This window comes from Camelina sativa, chromosome 16, assembly GCF_030686135.1.
Source record: "Camelina sativa cultivar CO46 ecotype springtype chromosome 16, ASM3068613v1".
NCBI lineage: Eukaryota > Viridiplantae > Streptophyta > Magnoliopsida > Brassicales > Brassicaceae > Camelina > Camelina sativa.
In genome coordinates this window covers 28,173,727-28,189,901 of record NC_141895.1, presented here as the reverse complement: position 1 = coordinate 28,189,901, position 16,175 = coordinate 28,173,727, and the positions used below count along the sequence as shown (strand labels likewise).

Sequence of the window (16,175 nt, the reverse complement as noted above, 5' to 3'; positions counted from 1 at the left end):
ACTGGGCAGTAGAATAGATACAAAGCCCACGTCAGCAGCTACTGGATAACCATCCATCGTAATGCATTATGCATATAGATAAAAAGGACGTAAAATAAATAACTAAAATGAGCTTATCCTCCTGTACGTGAGAGCTTTATTTAATTTGATGTCGACCGCATAAATATCCAGTCCAGTTCTATTTCATATTCTAGCAGTTTATATGCAAATCATGTCTTCTTTAACAATTTGATCTCTATTATAATACAGTTGGAAATTAATAATGCATACACTTTGAACTTTGAAGTCATCCCTAATGGCTAATGCCAACAGTACTAAGGCATAGTAATAACTAATAAGGCGTCGAGTCAACTATACATGCACCTTTGAGACGTATACCGTTTTTTCTTTTATATGATGTCCGCTTCTCTATGCTGATTTCGCCAGCGTTTTCAGCGGTTCTGGATAAGTTTTTAGTATTTGAATATGTTACTATTTTTTTTATTAAAAAATGGTTCTATGCTGCCAGTGCGATTCGATGTTTTGTAGTTGTACTTCTAAATAATTTAATCAAATGTCGACATAAATAAAATAAAAACAAGTCAAACAAAATCCATCATCCATCGTTCTCAATAATCTTTTTATATAAAAAAATAAACTATTGAGTTAATTATTTTGTGTGTTTTCTTTTTCAATGGTTCGGCGAGTTGTCTTAACAAAATCCATCCCCTATCGTTCTCAATAATCTTTTTATACATATATATAAAAATCTAACCTATTTGGCTAATTATTTCGTATGTTTTCTTTACAATGACTCGGCGAATTTTCTTAATTATGACAAAATACTTTCATAAAACTATATATGAATTATTGAATGGGACCAAAAGAAGAGTATTGAGTTTTGAAAATATCGACATGACCATTGATGAAGTGGGTCCAATCCACTCGTCAAATGGCTAAGTCTATTCCGAGACTATTCCTATCTGCGAAGAAACGGATTGCTTCCGTCGTTTAATGTTTTGATTCATCAAAGAGCCACCCGACGAATCACACGACGACTCTTCCCTTTGGCAAGATGTTGACGTACGCCCTGTCGTTTTGTTCTCGTCCTACACCTTATAGTCATTCCAACGGCGCCGTGCCGTTGTGTTTTCTCCAAGTTGATTCACCTTTTTGTCAGCCCGTTTTTATCCCACGTCTCATTTTCAATTAGTTTATTTGTTGTTATCTAAATACACTAGATTGGAGCGTTTCATTGTCCATATGTGGCAATCCATAATAATATTATCTATTTATCTTATATATTAACCAAAACTTCAAGTTACATTCATCTGCAAATACATGAATGGGGTGCCATAGCAGTAATCAGAAAACTGTAATTTAAAAGTAAAACAAACAAATACATACGTTAAAGATGTTTAGAGCATGTGGTGGACACTAGAACTAGTCCAACCTGCATGGAACATGCTGCTTCCCCGAATATTGTATTATTCAATTTTGTACAGCTACAAAAAAATGGTGTATATGTAAATTAAATAAATGTCTAATACGTTACACATTAATGTATACTAAGCATTATATTGATTTGATTGAGGGATTGTACTTTGTACTAGTATAATGCTTTTGATTAAGGAGACAAACTTTCGATTATTTACGTCACACGCGTTAAGAAGCTTGATGAAGATCCAATATGTTTTTCAAAAAAAAAAAGATCCAATATATTTTTAATCACCATGAAGATCTGTCGTATGCTTGTTATATATATTGTAAGTTGTAACCACATATATATAAACATTCGTATGCTCAAATTTAACCTGAGCTATTCTCTCAAATTAAGAGATCATTTGTAGTTCTTAGAGATCGAATACACAAATACTCCAGATTCACACAATAGATTTAATAATCTTTTAATTATGCTAAACCAAAATATTGTAATTAAATTGCAAGTTGAAATAGAAATAAAGAGTTGTAAAATTCAGAGGAATGAAACGCTAGGCCTAGGGAAATTCTCAGGAAATCATGGAAAATTAGATCAATTAATTAAACAAACAGGATTCAACAATTAAGCACCGTTCTTGAACTCTAAACACAATTGTAAAATAAATCAGTTCTCACTGCAAATATTATCTAAATTTAAAAACAAGAAAATCCAAATCTCTTTGTAAAATTCTAGGTTAAAATCAGCAATAAAATCAAGTTTAGATAAGTTCACAAAATTACTAAATCAAATCTCTTTGCAAGAAGTAATTTTGCTCACCAAAGGTTTTATCAGGAAAATCAATTATATTCTTATATCAATTCATAATCCTAAGATCTAAATCCAGATGACTAATCAAAGATCTAGCATTAATAACAACCTATGGTGAAGAACAAGAAAGATAATGAACCCTAAATAATAACAGATCTAATAATCCATGAAATCCCTAATGAGAAACCCTAAACCTAACAAGCAGATCTACTCAGACATAATCAATGAAACACAAAACATCTTCTGAATAAATTGCATTAAGAAAGAGATTAAAGAAGAAGGAAAGGAGTTCTGAATCTTCTCTGAAGGAGTCTTGATTCTTCTCTCCAAAAGCTCTCTAAAAATCTCTTAGGGTTTTGCTCTCAAAAGTTGCAGGGGAAAAAAATAAAGCTTAGGTCTAAACAATGACCTAGAAAACCTATTTATATTCCTAAAACACGTCCAAGAACTAATGATGCAAATATGGAAAACTTGGACAACTTTGTAAAACTTCCAAATTTGAAGACTTGTCTCGTCTTGCATGGGTGTCGACCGATGCTCATGTAGTGTCGATCGACGCTCTTCATATAATCAGAATCCAAATTGATTTCCTCCGGTTAAATGCAACAAAACGATCCAACTTGCTCCATTTCGACCCATCCGTGCCAAAATCCTATAAAGACTCAAAAGACTCTAAAAATACCAAAAATACTCTATAAATAAAACTTATATCATGGCTAAAAACACCTAAAAAACATGATATATCAACTCCCCCAGACTTAGTCTTTGCTTGCCCTCAAGCAAAACATAAACTTATACCTGTGAAAGAGGTTTGAAAACGCGGAAACTCCTTTTCTTTTTAAAGTAATACCATGATCATCCAAACCATAATCCATATGCTTAGCAGATAAATCCAAATCGAACCACCATGTACTTCTCCGTTGACATTTATAGCATCCCAAATTCAAACCAAATTTCACTACTTCCTCCATTAAGCCTTCATCAGTGGGTCTCATCAATTTGATCAATGTCAAGAACCTTCTAGACTCATTCCCGTACAATACCATAACAAGCAAGACAATATCTTTAATACCAGTGGTACTCTTTCTCTCTCCCAGACTAATTCTATTATTATCCTCCTTTGAGCATTGCTTTGCTGTTTTTTTTTTTACTATTCTTTTTTTTTCTCAAAGTTGTAGGCGAATAATGGGGTTATAGGTAATTTACCTACCCCTCGCTTCCAAGCTTTGTGTGATCATTTGACTCAAGAGTAGAATAATGAGGTCGTAGGTAATTTACCTACCTCTCTAAACTAATCAAAATCATCTCATCTTTTATTCTCTCTTTTTTTTTCAAACAAAGCTCTCCGGAATAATCTCTTCAAACTAAATAAGGGAGAGGAGTACCATTTTCTTTTGAAAATCTTACTTGTCAGGTATGAACAAGGAGTCAAGCTCTATGAACATCAATCTCCTTGATGAGGTAAAAAGAAAAGTGTAGAAGTTACCTCAGGCTTTTATGGATTCAGTTAGAAATTTAGATGTCTCTGGTTTACTGGTCAGCCATTGGATTTTCCATTAGTCGGATTAGTGGATTCAATCTGCAGCATTAATCAACCAAGACAATACACCTAAAAAGAAAAATCATAGTTCCCAACAAAAATTTTGACTCAATAAACAATTTTTTTTTTTTTTTAGGATCTCAAAAACAAAGACGTAGTTAGTAGCTGCCTCCTCCACACTTAAACAACATTGTCCCCAGTGTTATCAAGTAAGAGATTGGCGAATAAAAATAAAAATAAATCAAAAGAGAAAAGAAAAATAAAAACCTACCAATGGGTTGCCTCCCACTAAGCGCTTGTTTTCAGTCATTAGCTTGACTGTGTCGGATATCAGGTATCCAGTTGATCAGAACATGGCAATGAATGCTTTTGAAAAGAATGTCTCTTCATCCAAGGTGGTGTGTAAGCTTTAGGTGCATGAGGTTTGCCAAGGATGCGAGGATCATGACCAGGGCGGGACGGAGGTATGGATGGCTTTCTTTTATGTCCTGAAAATCATCAACAGAAGAAACAAGCACTCTACGATAATCTCGTGGTTTGGTTAACTGCAAAACAGTTTTTGTACCTTTGAAATTCTTATTGATGATAGGAGAAGGTTTAGGAGAAGGAGATGCATACCTTGGCCTTACCTATGGGTTCTTGACTGTAGAATGGTGAGATTTCAGCTTTACAACCGGTCTAGGACTTGCAGCTAAGGAATCAGCTCGAGAATCTTCGGTTTTGGACAAGTCTGGATGTTCTCGTGGAGGTGTGTTGATCGATGTTACAGCTGCTTCGATCGATGCTGAGCCTGCAACCCTTGTTTCTTCAACAATTCTGCAACTTTCCTCATCAATCCGTGTTTCCATAACAAAAACATCATCTACCAGCATCTTGTCATGGATCAGAACCTCATCATTGTCTCTAGTACTGATTATATGATCTCCACTCCAATCTGTAAGTTTAACAGCTTGCTTACTTACTTCCTCAATCGGCTCCAACTCCTTGACATACCCAGCAGTAATTTCTCCAGGAAGCTCTATGATTGGATCATCATCAAAAGCAATTTCCACAGAAAATGTCTCACCATCAATAGTGGGAGCTCTTCTCAGCTTGTCCATCTCAAAGTTCATGACCAAATCATCCACATTTAGAGATATGTGGCCCTTCTTCACATCTATGATGGCACCAGCTGTAGCCAAGAAAGAACGTCCTAAGATGAGAGGATCACTATGCTATTTGTCATATTCCAACACCACAAAATCAATGGGAATCATGCAATCTCCAATCTGAATCGGAACATCTTCTAAGAGACCTTCATGAATCCATCTATATCGATCAGCTAAGATAAGAGAGATCTTAGTTGGCTTGAAATCTGTCATCCCAAGTCTCACAGCAACAGAATGTGGCATCAAGTTGATACTAGAATCAAGATCACAAAGAGAGTGAGAAAACCTTCCTGTGGAGATAGAATAATCAAGTACAAAGCTTCCAGGATCTGGTAACTTCTCTACAATCCTACTTTGAATCATTGCACTCACTTTCTCAGATACAACCACTTTCTCTTTCCTCTCTTTCTTCTTCTGTGGAGGCTGATTCAACAGAATTGAGCTGACATCCTTGGTTAGCAAAGCTCCTTCCTCAGGACTCAAACCATTGGTGACCATTCTCTTGACATACCGCTTAATCCTAGGAGAAAACTTGACAGCATCAATTAAAGGCATCTCAATCATTACCTTGTCCATCATAGCTTTGCATCTAGTTTCCTCAAGCTCTTGCTTAGATCTCCTAGGCTTAGGAAAAGGTACCTTAGGCTTATAAGCTTGCTCTGAATCGATTGGTGGAGCTGGAACTGAAACCGGAGTTGTTTGTGGAGTGCGTCGATCGATGCTCTCTTCCTGGAGTGAGTTTGCCTCGATGGATGGTGACTGCATCGATCGATGCATTGTGATGGCGTCGATCGATGTTGGTTCTACTTTCGTCGTATCATGGTTTTCTCCCTCATTCACCAGAATTGCATTGCAAGCATGCCTTGGATCCGTCTCTGTTCTTCTAAACACAAGTTCTTCTTGTCTTTTGACAGACCCAGCAGTCTGAATCACTTGATTCTCTAGTTTCTTGACATGAGTGTTTAATGCATCGAATTTCCCACTAAGCTCAGTGTATACAGAATCTATCTTTCCATTGAAGTCCACTGTCAATTTCTGTTGACCTTCCAAAATCTGTCAATCATTGATTCCATCTTGCTCTCTGAATTGGATGGAGGGAGGGTTTGGTAAGAAGAAGAACCTTAGTTCCTAGTGAAGTTGTTGTTTGGATTTCCTGAGAATGAATTCTTCTGACCAAATCTCTGATTTTGATACCCAGCTCCATACACATAGTTGACATCTTCTATAATCTCTGACTTTGGCTCAAAAGTCTCAATATCTTCAGCAAAATGGACAGACTTCTTTCCCACAAGAAGATTGTGCATTGTATCCAACTTAGCATTTACTGCAGCAAACTGATTTGAATCATGGTCTTCATGTGCTTTTTTCCCCTCTAAGTCTGCATTCTTGGTATTGTTGCTTGATGCTAGCCTTTCAATCAACTGTTCAGCTTCATCTAGATACCTTGTCTTAAAGTTCCCATCACTAGCAGCATCTAAAGCCATCTGATACCTCCAATCAATACCAATAAAGAAGATACTAATCAACTGCACCTCTGAGAACCCATGATGCGGACAATCTCTCTGGTATGCTTTGAACCTTACCCAAGCAGCTTTGTAAGATTCAGCAGGTCCTTGTCTAAAGGTGGAAAGCTTAATCCGCAGCTCATCAGACATCGCATCATCATAAAAGTAGTTCAAGAATGCCACCTTGATGTCATGCCAGTTTGTCAGAGATCCCGGTTTGAGTTGTCTTAGCTCATGAGAAGCTTCCCCAGCAAGTGAGTAAGGGAAGAGCTTGCAATAGAGATAGTCCTCTGTGACTCCATTGACCTTGATACTTATGACTATATCCTCAAAATGTTCAATGTGGTCTAGAGGCTTCTCATGTGGCAAGTTCTGGAATGGTCTTTGTCCAACAAGAGCAAAGTAGGCAGGCTTCAACTCAAAATCATTCCTTGGGAATGGAGGAGGGACAATTGCGGAGCGGTTCTCATAGAACAAGTCTGGTCTATCGAAATCCGCAAGAGTCTTGACAAGCTCTCCATTATTGTCCCGTCGCCTCTGAACATTCTCTGCATCGGCTCTGGCATTGTGTCGATCGACGCCAATGTTGCGTCGGTCGACGCCGTCTTGGTTGTGTCGATCGATGTCGTCATTGCATCGCTCGACGCCACGTGCATCATCCTCAATCACGACGAGTTCTTCCTGAATAACTCGTCCGTCATCATCAAGTTTTTGGCCTTGTTTGTTGCGCACATGACCCTCTTGATCCCTCAAAACTCCAGCCGCATCTGGTCTCAATATGATTGTATTGGCCATCTTCACTGACTTGGCTGCTTTTGTGTTATCACGCTCTAGTTGTCCTAACTCTTGGTTTGTAAGCTTAACAACTGGACCAGTAGGATTCTTCTTAGTGTTAGGCTTAGGCATGTACCTGAAACACACAAGAGAAAATAAACAAAAGCGTGTGAGTAGAACAGAAAAAGAAAAATCTAGACAAAATCAAATACGTTAATCTAATGGTAAATCAAAAGAGTCCCCGACAACGGCGCCAAAATTTAATATGCTCAAATTTAACCCTGAGATACTTTCTCAAATTAAGAGATCAATTGTAGTACTTAGGGATCGAATCCACAAAGACCCCAGATTTACACAATAGATTTAATAATCTTTTAATTATGCTAAACCAAAATATTGTAATTAAATTGCAAGTTGAAATAGAAATAAAGAGTTGTAAAATTCAGAAGAATGAAACGCTAGGCCTAGAGAAATTCTCAGGAAATCATGAGAAATTAGATCAATTAATTAAACAAGCAGGATTCAACAATTAAGCATCGTTAATGAACTCTAAACATAATTGTAAAATAAATCAGTTCTCACTGCAAATATTATCTAAATTTAAAACCAGAAAATCCAAATCTCTTTGTAAAATTCTAGGTTAAAAATCAGCAATAAAATCAAGTTTAGATAAGTTCACAAAATTACTAAATCAAATCTCTTTGCAAGAAGTAATTTTGCTCACCAAAGGTTTTATCAGGAAAATCAATTATATTCTTATATCAATTCATAATCCTAAGATCTAAATCCAGATGACTAATCAAAGATCTAGCATTAATAACAACCTATGATGAAAAACAAGAAAGATAATGAACCCTAAATAATAACAGATCTAATAATCCATGAAATCTCTAATGAGAAACCCTAAACCTAACAAGCAAATCTACTCATACATAATCAATGAAACACAAAGCATCTTCTGAATAAATTGCATTAAGAAAGAGATTAAAGAAGAAGGAAATGAGTTCTGAATCTTCTCTGAAGGAGTCTTGATTCTTCTCTCCAAAAGCTCTCTAAAAATCTCTCAGGGTTTTGCTCTCAAAAGTTGCAGGAAAAAAAAATAAAGCTTAGGTCTAAACAATGACCTAGAAAACCTATTTATATTCCTAAAACACGACGAGAGACTAATGATGCAAATATGGAAAACTTGGGAAACTTTGTAAAACTTCCAAATTTGAAGACTTGTCTCGTCTTGCATGGGTGTCGACCGATGCTCATGTGGTGTCGATCGACGCTCTTCATATAATCAGATAATCAAACCCGACCTGGGCGTTCGGTTTAACCGGGTCATTCGGGTTGGGTTATTCGGTTTTGGAGAAATTTGGTTTTCTAAAAATCTCACCGAATAAACCCGAATTAAAATTCAGTTCGGGTCGGTTCGGAAGTCGGTTTGTTCGGGTCGGTTATTGACTAAAATTTATGTTCCGAAATTGAACCGAATTTTGTTTTCTTCGGTTTATTCGGTTTCTATTTCGGTTTACATATTAAAAAATGAAAATTAACTCTATTACAAATTCAAATCCACTAAAAAAACCCATTACAAATACAATCGAAAGCCCAAAATACAATTAAAGCCCAATATACAACTAATAGTCCAACCCAATCAAATGGTAGGGTTTTGAGTCAAAAAGATATGAGCTGCCGCTCAAGCGGCTGTGACGGTGACATCAACGGCGATCTCCGACTAGCCATCTTCGACCACCCTATACCACCTTTGAGGTTGCTTTGAACGAGGCTGATGAAGTGATGAGTCTATTTCTCACATTCTCACTAAAACAAGAAAGAAAACAAGTAAATCAGTAGATATAATCAGAAGTTTAAGATTTAGATGAAAAAGGCAGGTGAGACCCAATAATCAAACACGAACCTCACATTGTAAATTCATCGAAGGCGGATTGAGTTGAGGGAGATTCTCGGTCATAGCTGCCATTGTTGAGTATGAATTAAAGCTTTCGATTTAGAAGAAGCATAAGTATGAAAAGAGTAAGAGGAGAAAAACAAGAACTAAGAAGATCAAGATGTATAAGTTGTTTACTTGAAGGAGAAGAAGCAAATGTAAAGGAGAGGAGGCGAGATGTCTTCTACGATCATTAGTGCATTAGATCTAGGGTTTTAAGTATTTATATCATGTTCCCCTTAACCGAATAAATCGATCGGTAATCGGATACCAAACCGAGAAAACCGAATTCCAAAATCCTAAAATAAATTCACCGATCGGTTTACTTCTCTTCTCTCCTTCACTACCAAAAACCGAATGTTTTGGTTTGATCGGTTCGGTTTGATCGGTTTTCACTGATTGCCCAGGGCTACTCAGAAGGTACATTCAGAAAGTACAATCTTTTAATGTGTAAGTGTTTTTAAGTTTAACTTATACTTACAATAAATGAATTCATTCTTGTTTGTTGTACATTAGTAAGTGTACTCTTAGCTCTGAAGGAGTCTTGATTATTCTCTCCAAAAGGTCTCTAAAAATCTCTCAGGGTTTTGCTCTCAAAAGTTGCAGGAAAAAAAAATAAAGCTTAGGTCTAACCAATGACCTAAAAAACCTATTTATATTCCTAAAACACGTCGAGAGACTAATGATGCAAATATGGAAAAGTTTGGTAACTTTGTAAAACTTCCAAATTTGAAGACTTGTCTCGTCTTACATGGGTGTCGACCGATGCTCATGTGGTGTCGATCGACGCTCTTCATATAATCAGACTCCAAATTGATTTCCTCCGGTTAAATGCTCCACAACGATCCAACTTGCTCCATTTCGACCCATCCGTGCCAAAATCTTATAAAAATTCAAAAGACTCTAAAAATATCAAAAATACTCTATAAATAAAACTTATATTATGGTTAAAAACACCTAAAAACCATCATATATCAAACATCATCGATAATAGTTTAAAAAACAATTCAACAACCAATTGTTTATGGCCGACCAATGATAGACTCACACATGGAGACAACAAGCGAAATAAAATAAATGAAAAACAAGATTTTTATTTTTTTTTATAAACAAGGAAATTCTAGAAGGGTTAGAGAAAATACATTCTAGAAGGGAATCTGGGAGGAAAGACTCCAAAACATTAGCTTAATTTTAAGCTGGATTTTGGATTTTAGTATTTATTTCTTTCATATCTTACAGTTTATTACTTTAGAAATTAATCTCTAAACGCTGTTATGTGATTGGATCATGTTCCACATAATGTGAGAAGGAAACAAATTCGTAGTAGTGATCCCCCTTCTTTATATGTATTTATAATAACTACACTTCTTGTTGTACTATTTTTTTGGTTCACCACCCTCTACACGACTACACTCACTGTGTTTTGAAGTCATTGTCTATATATTTGTTATATTAACTATTCATCAAGTTTTCGTATACGAATGTCATTTTATTTTGCCATCGTATGTATGTGTAGAATACATATATATATATATATATATATATATATATATATATATATATGCATGACCTAGTGTACAATTTTCGCTGTTGTTGTTGGTTTGCCATAAAGTTATGTTGTTTAGAATTAGGACATGGACGTAAAAGCAAAAGAGTGTGGTCCGATTAATATTTTAATATATGAGAAAAGAAAGGGTGTGATCTAAAATATAGATAGTGTCAGAAGGTACATTCAGAAAGTACAATCTTTTAATGTGTAAGTGTTTTTAAGTTTAACTTATACTTACGATAAATGAATTCATTCTTGTTTGTTGTACATTAGTAAGTGTATACTTAGCTTAGACAGCTGTCTATATAGCATGCAGTACATATATATAAGAGTGACATGTCGAAACAACATATCCAAAAAAAGAGTCTAAAATCAGTGTTTAAGTCCAAAAGGCTTCCTAATTCGCTATATTTGCTACCATTCCAATCCATGGTCCATGTGTATCCTTATCATGTTTGGATGTATTTTGCTGTTGGCTGGAATTTGGAAGCTTCATTACTAAATTTGACAGTTAGAATTAGGGAATATCACAAAACAAAATATTATCTACAAAAAAAGAAAAAGATGAAGAGCACATCCGTCAAGTTGGTCCCAATTGATTCGATCGAAGTCTCTATCTTTAAGCTCCACAACCATTAACCGTTTTTGCACCATACTCAAATTCCGTTATCTTTCATTTAAACATTAAAAGAAAAATACATAAAATAACCTTAACGAAAAATAATATACCAAGTAGTGTATTTGTCAAACAAAAAAGAAATCCTGAATTATTTATTATGAGAAGCAAACAAAAAATGAAAAATACCGAAATGAATGAATGAATCAAAGAAGAGTTTCTAGAAACAAAGACACTTATCCTCAACTCAAACTATCTATAAAGCGGCACACTCTCCTCTTCCCCATTCATCATCATCATCTTCATCTTCAACCTTCTCTCTATCCAAAAAAATCCTCTTTCACTAAATTTAACTGTTTCATCTAAATCTTTCTTTGACACTTTTCGACACACAAAAAAAAAAAAAAAAGCTTCAGTTAATAATCTTTGACACTTTCGTGATGGAACTCATCCCTAATCTTCCCGACGACGTAGCCAGAGAGTGTCTCCTACGCGCCTCCTACAAGCAGTTCCCTACCATAGCTTCCGTTTGCAGAGGCTGGAACCGTGAAGTCTCTCTCTCTGACTTCTTACAGCAGCGAAAAGCTTCACGCCATAGCCAAGAGCTTCTTATTCTTTCACAGGCTGAGGCTCGTCGTCACGACAAAGACTCCTCTGGATCTTTAAAGATTCACGCTTCCCCTGAATACCGGATCGCCGTTCTCGAATCCGGGTCGGGTCTTTGGACGTTGCTTCCACCGCTCCCTGGGGGTCAATCCAACGGACTTCCTCTGTTCTGCAGTTTGGTTTCTGTCGGGTCGGATCTAATCGTCTTGGGTGGGCTTAACCCGGTCACGTGGCAGGCTTCTGATTCGGTCTTCGTCTTCAGTTTCCTCACCTCCAAATGGCGCGTGGGGGCGACCATGCCAGGTGTAAGACGATCCTTCTTCGGATGCGCTTCCGATTCTGATCGGACGGTGTTGGTCGCGGGTGGACACGACGAAGAGAAATCTGCACTGACGTCAGCAATTGTGTACGACGTGGCAGAAGACAAGTGGACGTTCTTGCCGGATATGGCGCGCGAACGAGACGAGTGCAAAGCTATTTTCCACGCTGGCATATTCCACGTCATCAGCGGATATGCCACCGAGGAACAAGGGCAGTTCGGTAACATCAGAATCGTTCGATGTGTCTACGTGGCAGTGGGGTCCACTTACGGAAGATGGCTTCCTCGACGACACCGTTAGCCCGCCGATCTGCGCCGCCGGAGAAAACGGGGATTTGTACGCGTGCTGGCGCGGCGACGTGATGGTGTTTATGAACGGCACGTGGCATAAAGTGGGCCAGATCCCTGCTGATGTGCACAATGTGACTTACGTGGCGGTGAGGCCGGGGAAGCTGGTTGTGATCGGCAGCGGCAAGGCTGGATACGGTGAAGCCACCGTAGGGTATATCTGTGATTTAAGTAGCTCTCGGTGGGTACAATTGGAAACACATGTTGGTCACGTTCAAGCTGGCTGCTTCTTGCAAGTCTAATATGAAAACCAAAAAAGCTTTCCAATCTTTTGGAGTTTGGACCTAACTAAATCCCAACAAATCCATTCAATTTTCTCGTGTGTTAATGTATAAATCTTTTCGTGATAACGAAAGAAAGAAGAAGTTTAGTTGTGATATTATATATTAGTGTTAATAATTAAATATGGTATTTATTCGTTCAGAGTGTGACGTTAACTAATTATTTTTGTATACCTAATGATACAAACAAATAAAAGCTTTCGAGATCTACTACATAAACCTTTTATGAAATTTAATTCAAAGGAACTTTAATTTGGTGGTGGTATTGATTGAAGAACTTTAATGATGGGTTTTCCATAGGATAGCCCTATTAAAAAAAAAAAAGATTGTACGTGAGGCCCAAATAGAACCAAATTATCTATAAATGGGCTTCTGATGGGACTTGAGAGAGTTATGTAAATGATGAAGGACAAATGGACCGCAAGGATATGAGCAGAGGGTTTGAAATATGGATTACACCTGAGGGGCAGAGTTCGAAGATAGACTGACAACAGACTTTAAAGATAGATGCAGAGACACCCTCTGTTACAAGTAACATCTATCTATTTAATTTTATCATCTCTTTTCATACACACACACACGTAATAAAAAGAAAAATAAAAAAAGGTGCATTATATGTTTAGCAGGAGAATTGAAGCGTAGCCGTTGAATCTGCAGAGGACATAGGCGCCGCTTCATTCTGCGTCACAGCTTTGTCATTAAATCCAACGGCTGGCAGCTTTATTACACACACACACAAAAAAAGAAGATTTATAATTGGAGAGCACTGTTACACTGTACCCTATCACCACAGAGAATTTAGCTTCTTTCTTAACCCAAAAGTCAACATATTTTTTGTATCTATTATATGAGTCGGCCTATGTTGCTGTAATGTATAGCCTATCTATTCATTATTCATTCACCTCCTCATACATCATCAACTTGATCGTATTTGGAAGGAAAATTTAAGATACAAGATTACGTTTGATATATAGTAGACTTGTCAAATATAATGTATGAAATTTAGAACAGTGAATCTTAAAGTATCCTCTTTTTTTTTTTTTTTTTGTTATACATAATTTTAAAATTCGAGACTAGTAGTACATAGCGTGCGTTTTTGGATCTCACCCTCACGTAGTTCAAAAAAATATAAAAGACAATAATACCATTGTCGTGAAATGATGTCTTCCTTAGACTTAATGTAAGTAAAATTGCCGCGTATGAAAATAAGATTTTTATAGTCTAAAAGGTAGTGGATGGACTACACGCGCCGAAATAGTTGACCTTTGCTAGGAAAAAAAAGAAAGAAAAAGCCTAAGGTTAAATGAAAACAGATATTAGCCCTAACAAAAATAGTAAAAAGCAATAGCAGTAATAATAATAATAATATCACGTGTCACCAACTTAAGATTAATTAATAGCCTAAAACTCAAAATTACGACGATTAGGGAGAGAGAGAGAGAGAGGTCTTCTAATAAGTTAAGAATTGCGATAATTATCTTCAATCCGATGATTAGTACCGTTAGGAGAACGAAGAGGAAACAGTGGCAAAAGCTCCGGTGCTGGCTCGGCGCCGCTTCTCGGGCTCGGAAGGAAGTAGAACCCTTTCTCGGCTATGGCTTTTTGCTCTTCCTGTTCCGGTGGCGCGTGGTGTTGCTCTTCACGCGCTGAATGTGGACTCACGCGCGCCCAGAATGGGTCGAGGTGAGAGACCGGAGACACGAGGAACCCTCGGTGGAAATGGCTGAAAGGGTCGTTCGGGTCTGTGATGTTGTTTACCATCAGCTCCATTTTCTTGGATGATTGACGTCGTTCGTGAAGCTTGAACGCTGGCTTTTTCGGGGTTAATGGAAGCTTCTGTTGTGCAGCGGAAGAAGAAGAGGAGGAGAGATCCGGTGGTGCTCCCGTGAGTTTCTGGACGATGTTGCGGAAATTGGAGGGATCTGCTTGAACGAACATCGTGTTTGGGTCGGTGGCGTAGCTCGGCGGCTGATGGTGCTGCTGGCTGCTCATGGTGGTTGTGAGAGATGACACGAAAAGAGATGTGTGTACTTGAATGAAACCTTTAAAAGAAGAAGAAGAAAAGAGAAACTTGCTTCGTTTTTTGTTTTTGTCTAAAAGACATTCGTCTGCCTACTACGCAATTATTTAAAGAAGACCCTCTTGTGTGTGTCTTTTTTTTATTGACATTTTTTGCCAACATATTAAATGTTACTAGTCATTAACAAAAGTTGCTAAGATGTTTGACTTTGCACGTCTAGAACTTTTAGTTCATACGTTGACTAAAAAAACAAATAAATTGTTTAGTTGCTAATAATTCACTAATTTGTTTGTTCGATACACGGATTTAAACTTTATTTGGGATGATTATAAATTTCAAAGTCAACGCCTAGGCTATACATTATTAGAAGTATTGCCAATTTAGTACCTGGGAACATCACAGAAGAATAGTATGTGATAATCAAACATTTTAGTCGGTTCTTTGTTGACTCAGCAAGCAACTTAATTACTGTTTTTTCAAAGCATTCCACTTGTCTAATATTCCACATTATATATTCTTGTACACTAACGTTAAATATATCTTGTTTTCGTAAACTATAACCTAGTCGTGGTTGACGCATTGATATGTAATACAAAAAATTATATATAAAAAAAACACAAGAACAAAGATTGTTAATAAGCATATAATTACCACTCGGTCCATGAAATGATAATATTTTTCGAATTTTGAATCCCCCTACAGAAATAAATGCAGTGACGAGAAGTGCATCAGAACGTCCCCCTACAAAATTTATGGAGGTTCAAATTTTGAAAAAGTGAAAAACAAAATATAATGAATTATTTAGATATAAATATATATATATATATAGCCCCGTACGTCGTTGAGTATACATACAAAGCGATAAAGTTGATGTTGTTGCTGTTTTGTTAGAGATTGTGACTTAAGTTTACTTGTTCATTCTTACCTTCATATTATATTGTTATTGAAACGTATAAGATGAGATTACACCATATTAGGACAAAGAAAATGGGTATGTTATGTACTTAATTACATATGTTCAATACTATTATACAAAAGCGATTTGAAAAAAAAAAAAAAAAACAATGGCCTTAATTAGAGGTTGCGTGAAGGAAGTAGGGCAAAAAAGCGAAGATTTTTTCTTCGTTCTTTAGCTTTGCTTCCAATTGACTCTTTGAACTTTTTTGTTGTGTTTCCATTGAAACCTTCTCTATTCTTTTTTTTTTTTTTTTTTTTTTTTGTGGCTTGAATAAAATATTTACAACTCTCTCATTTGTCCACTTTTTACTTAGAATCTCCGTTGTTTCAGTGAGAACTGATAGAAAAG

The 16,175-nt window shown here is 36.7% G+C and overlaps 1 protein-coding gene and 1 pseudogene across 3 annotated transcripts; one reads left to right on the top strand and one right to left on the bottom strand.

Moving 5' to 3' along the window:
* The first annotated feature begins 11,600 nt into the window (after positions 1-11,600).
* LOC104752479 (F-box/kelch-repeat protein At1g80440 pseudogene) lies at positions 11,601-12,991 on the top strand (annotated as a pseudogene).
* Positions 12,992-13,254: 263 nt separating this feature from the next.
* LOC104752477 (VQ motif-containing protein 11) lies at positions 13,255-15,133 on the bottom strand. Of its 3 annotated transcripts, none has more exons than XM_010474626.2 (2): positions 14,349-15,004; positions 13,255-13,567 (listed from the first exon to the last, which is right to left on the bottom strand). In XM_010474626.2, the coding sequence occupies exons 1-2, from the start codon at positions 14,839-14,841 to the stop codon at positions 13,548-13,550; spliced, it is 513 nt and encodes a 170-aa protein (XP_010472928.2). In that variant the 5' UTR covers positions 14,842-15,004; the 3' UTR covers positions 13,255-13,547. The 3 variants fall into 3 exon arrangements, with proteins under 3 accessions (XP_010472928.2, XP_010472926.2, XP_087347721.1); XM_010474624.2 differs by lacking the exon at positions 13,255-13,567 and adding an exon at positions 14,048-14,117; XM_087491595.1 differs by lacking the exon at positions 13,255-13,567 and having other exon boundaries at positions 14,129-15,133.
* Positions 15,134-16,175: the final 1,042 nt, after the last annotated feature.

What these genes read in the sequence shown, in the direction of transcription:
- LOC104752477 (XM_010474624.2), bottom strand. Translation starts at nt 14,841, where the DNA reads ATGAGCAGCCAGCAGCACCATCAGCCGCCGAGCTACGCCACCGACCCA. An exon ending in TCCTCTTCGTTCTCCTAACG is followed by an intron (nt 14,118 to 14,348) that starts GTACTAATCATC and finishes TTTTTTTCCTAG; the next exon opens with CAAAGGTCAACTATTTCGGC.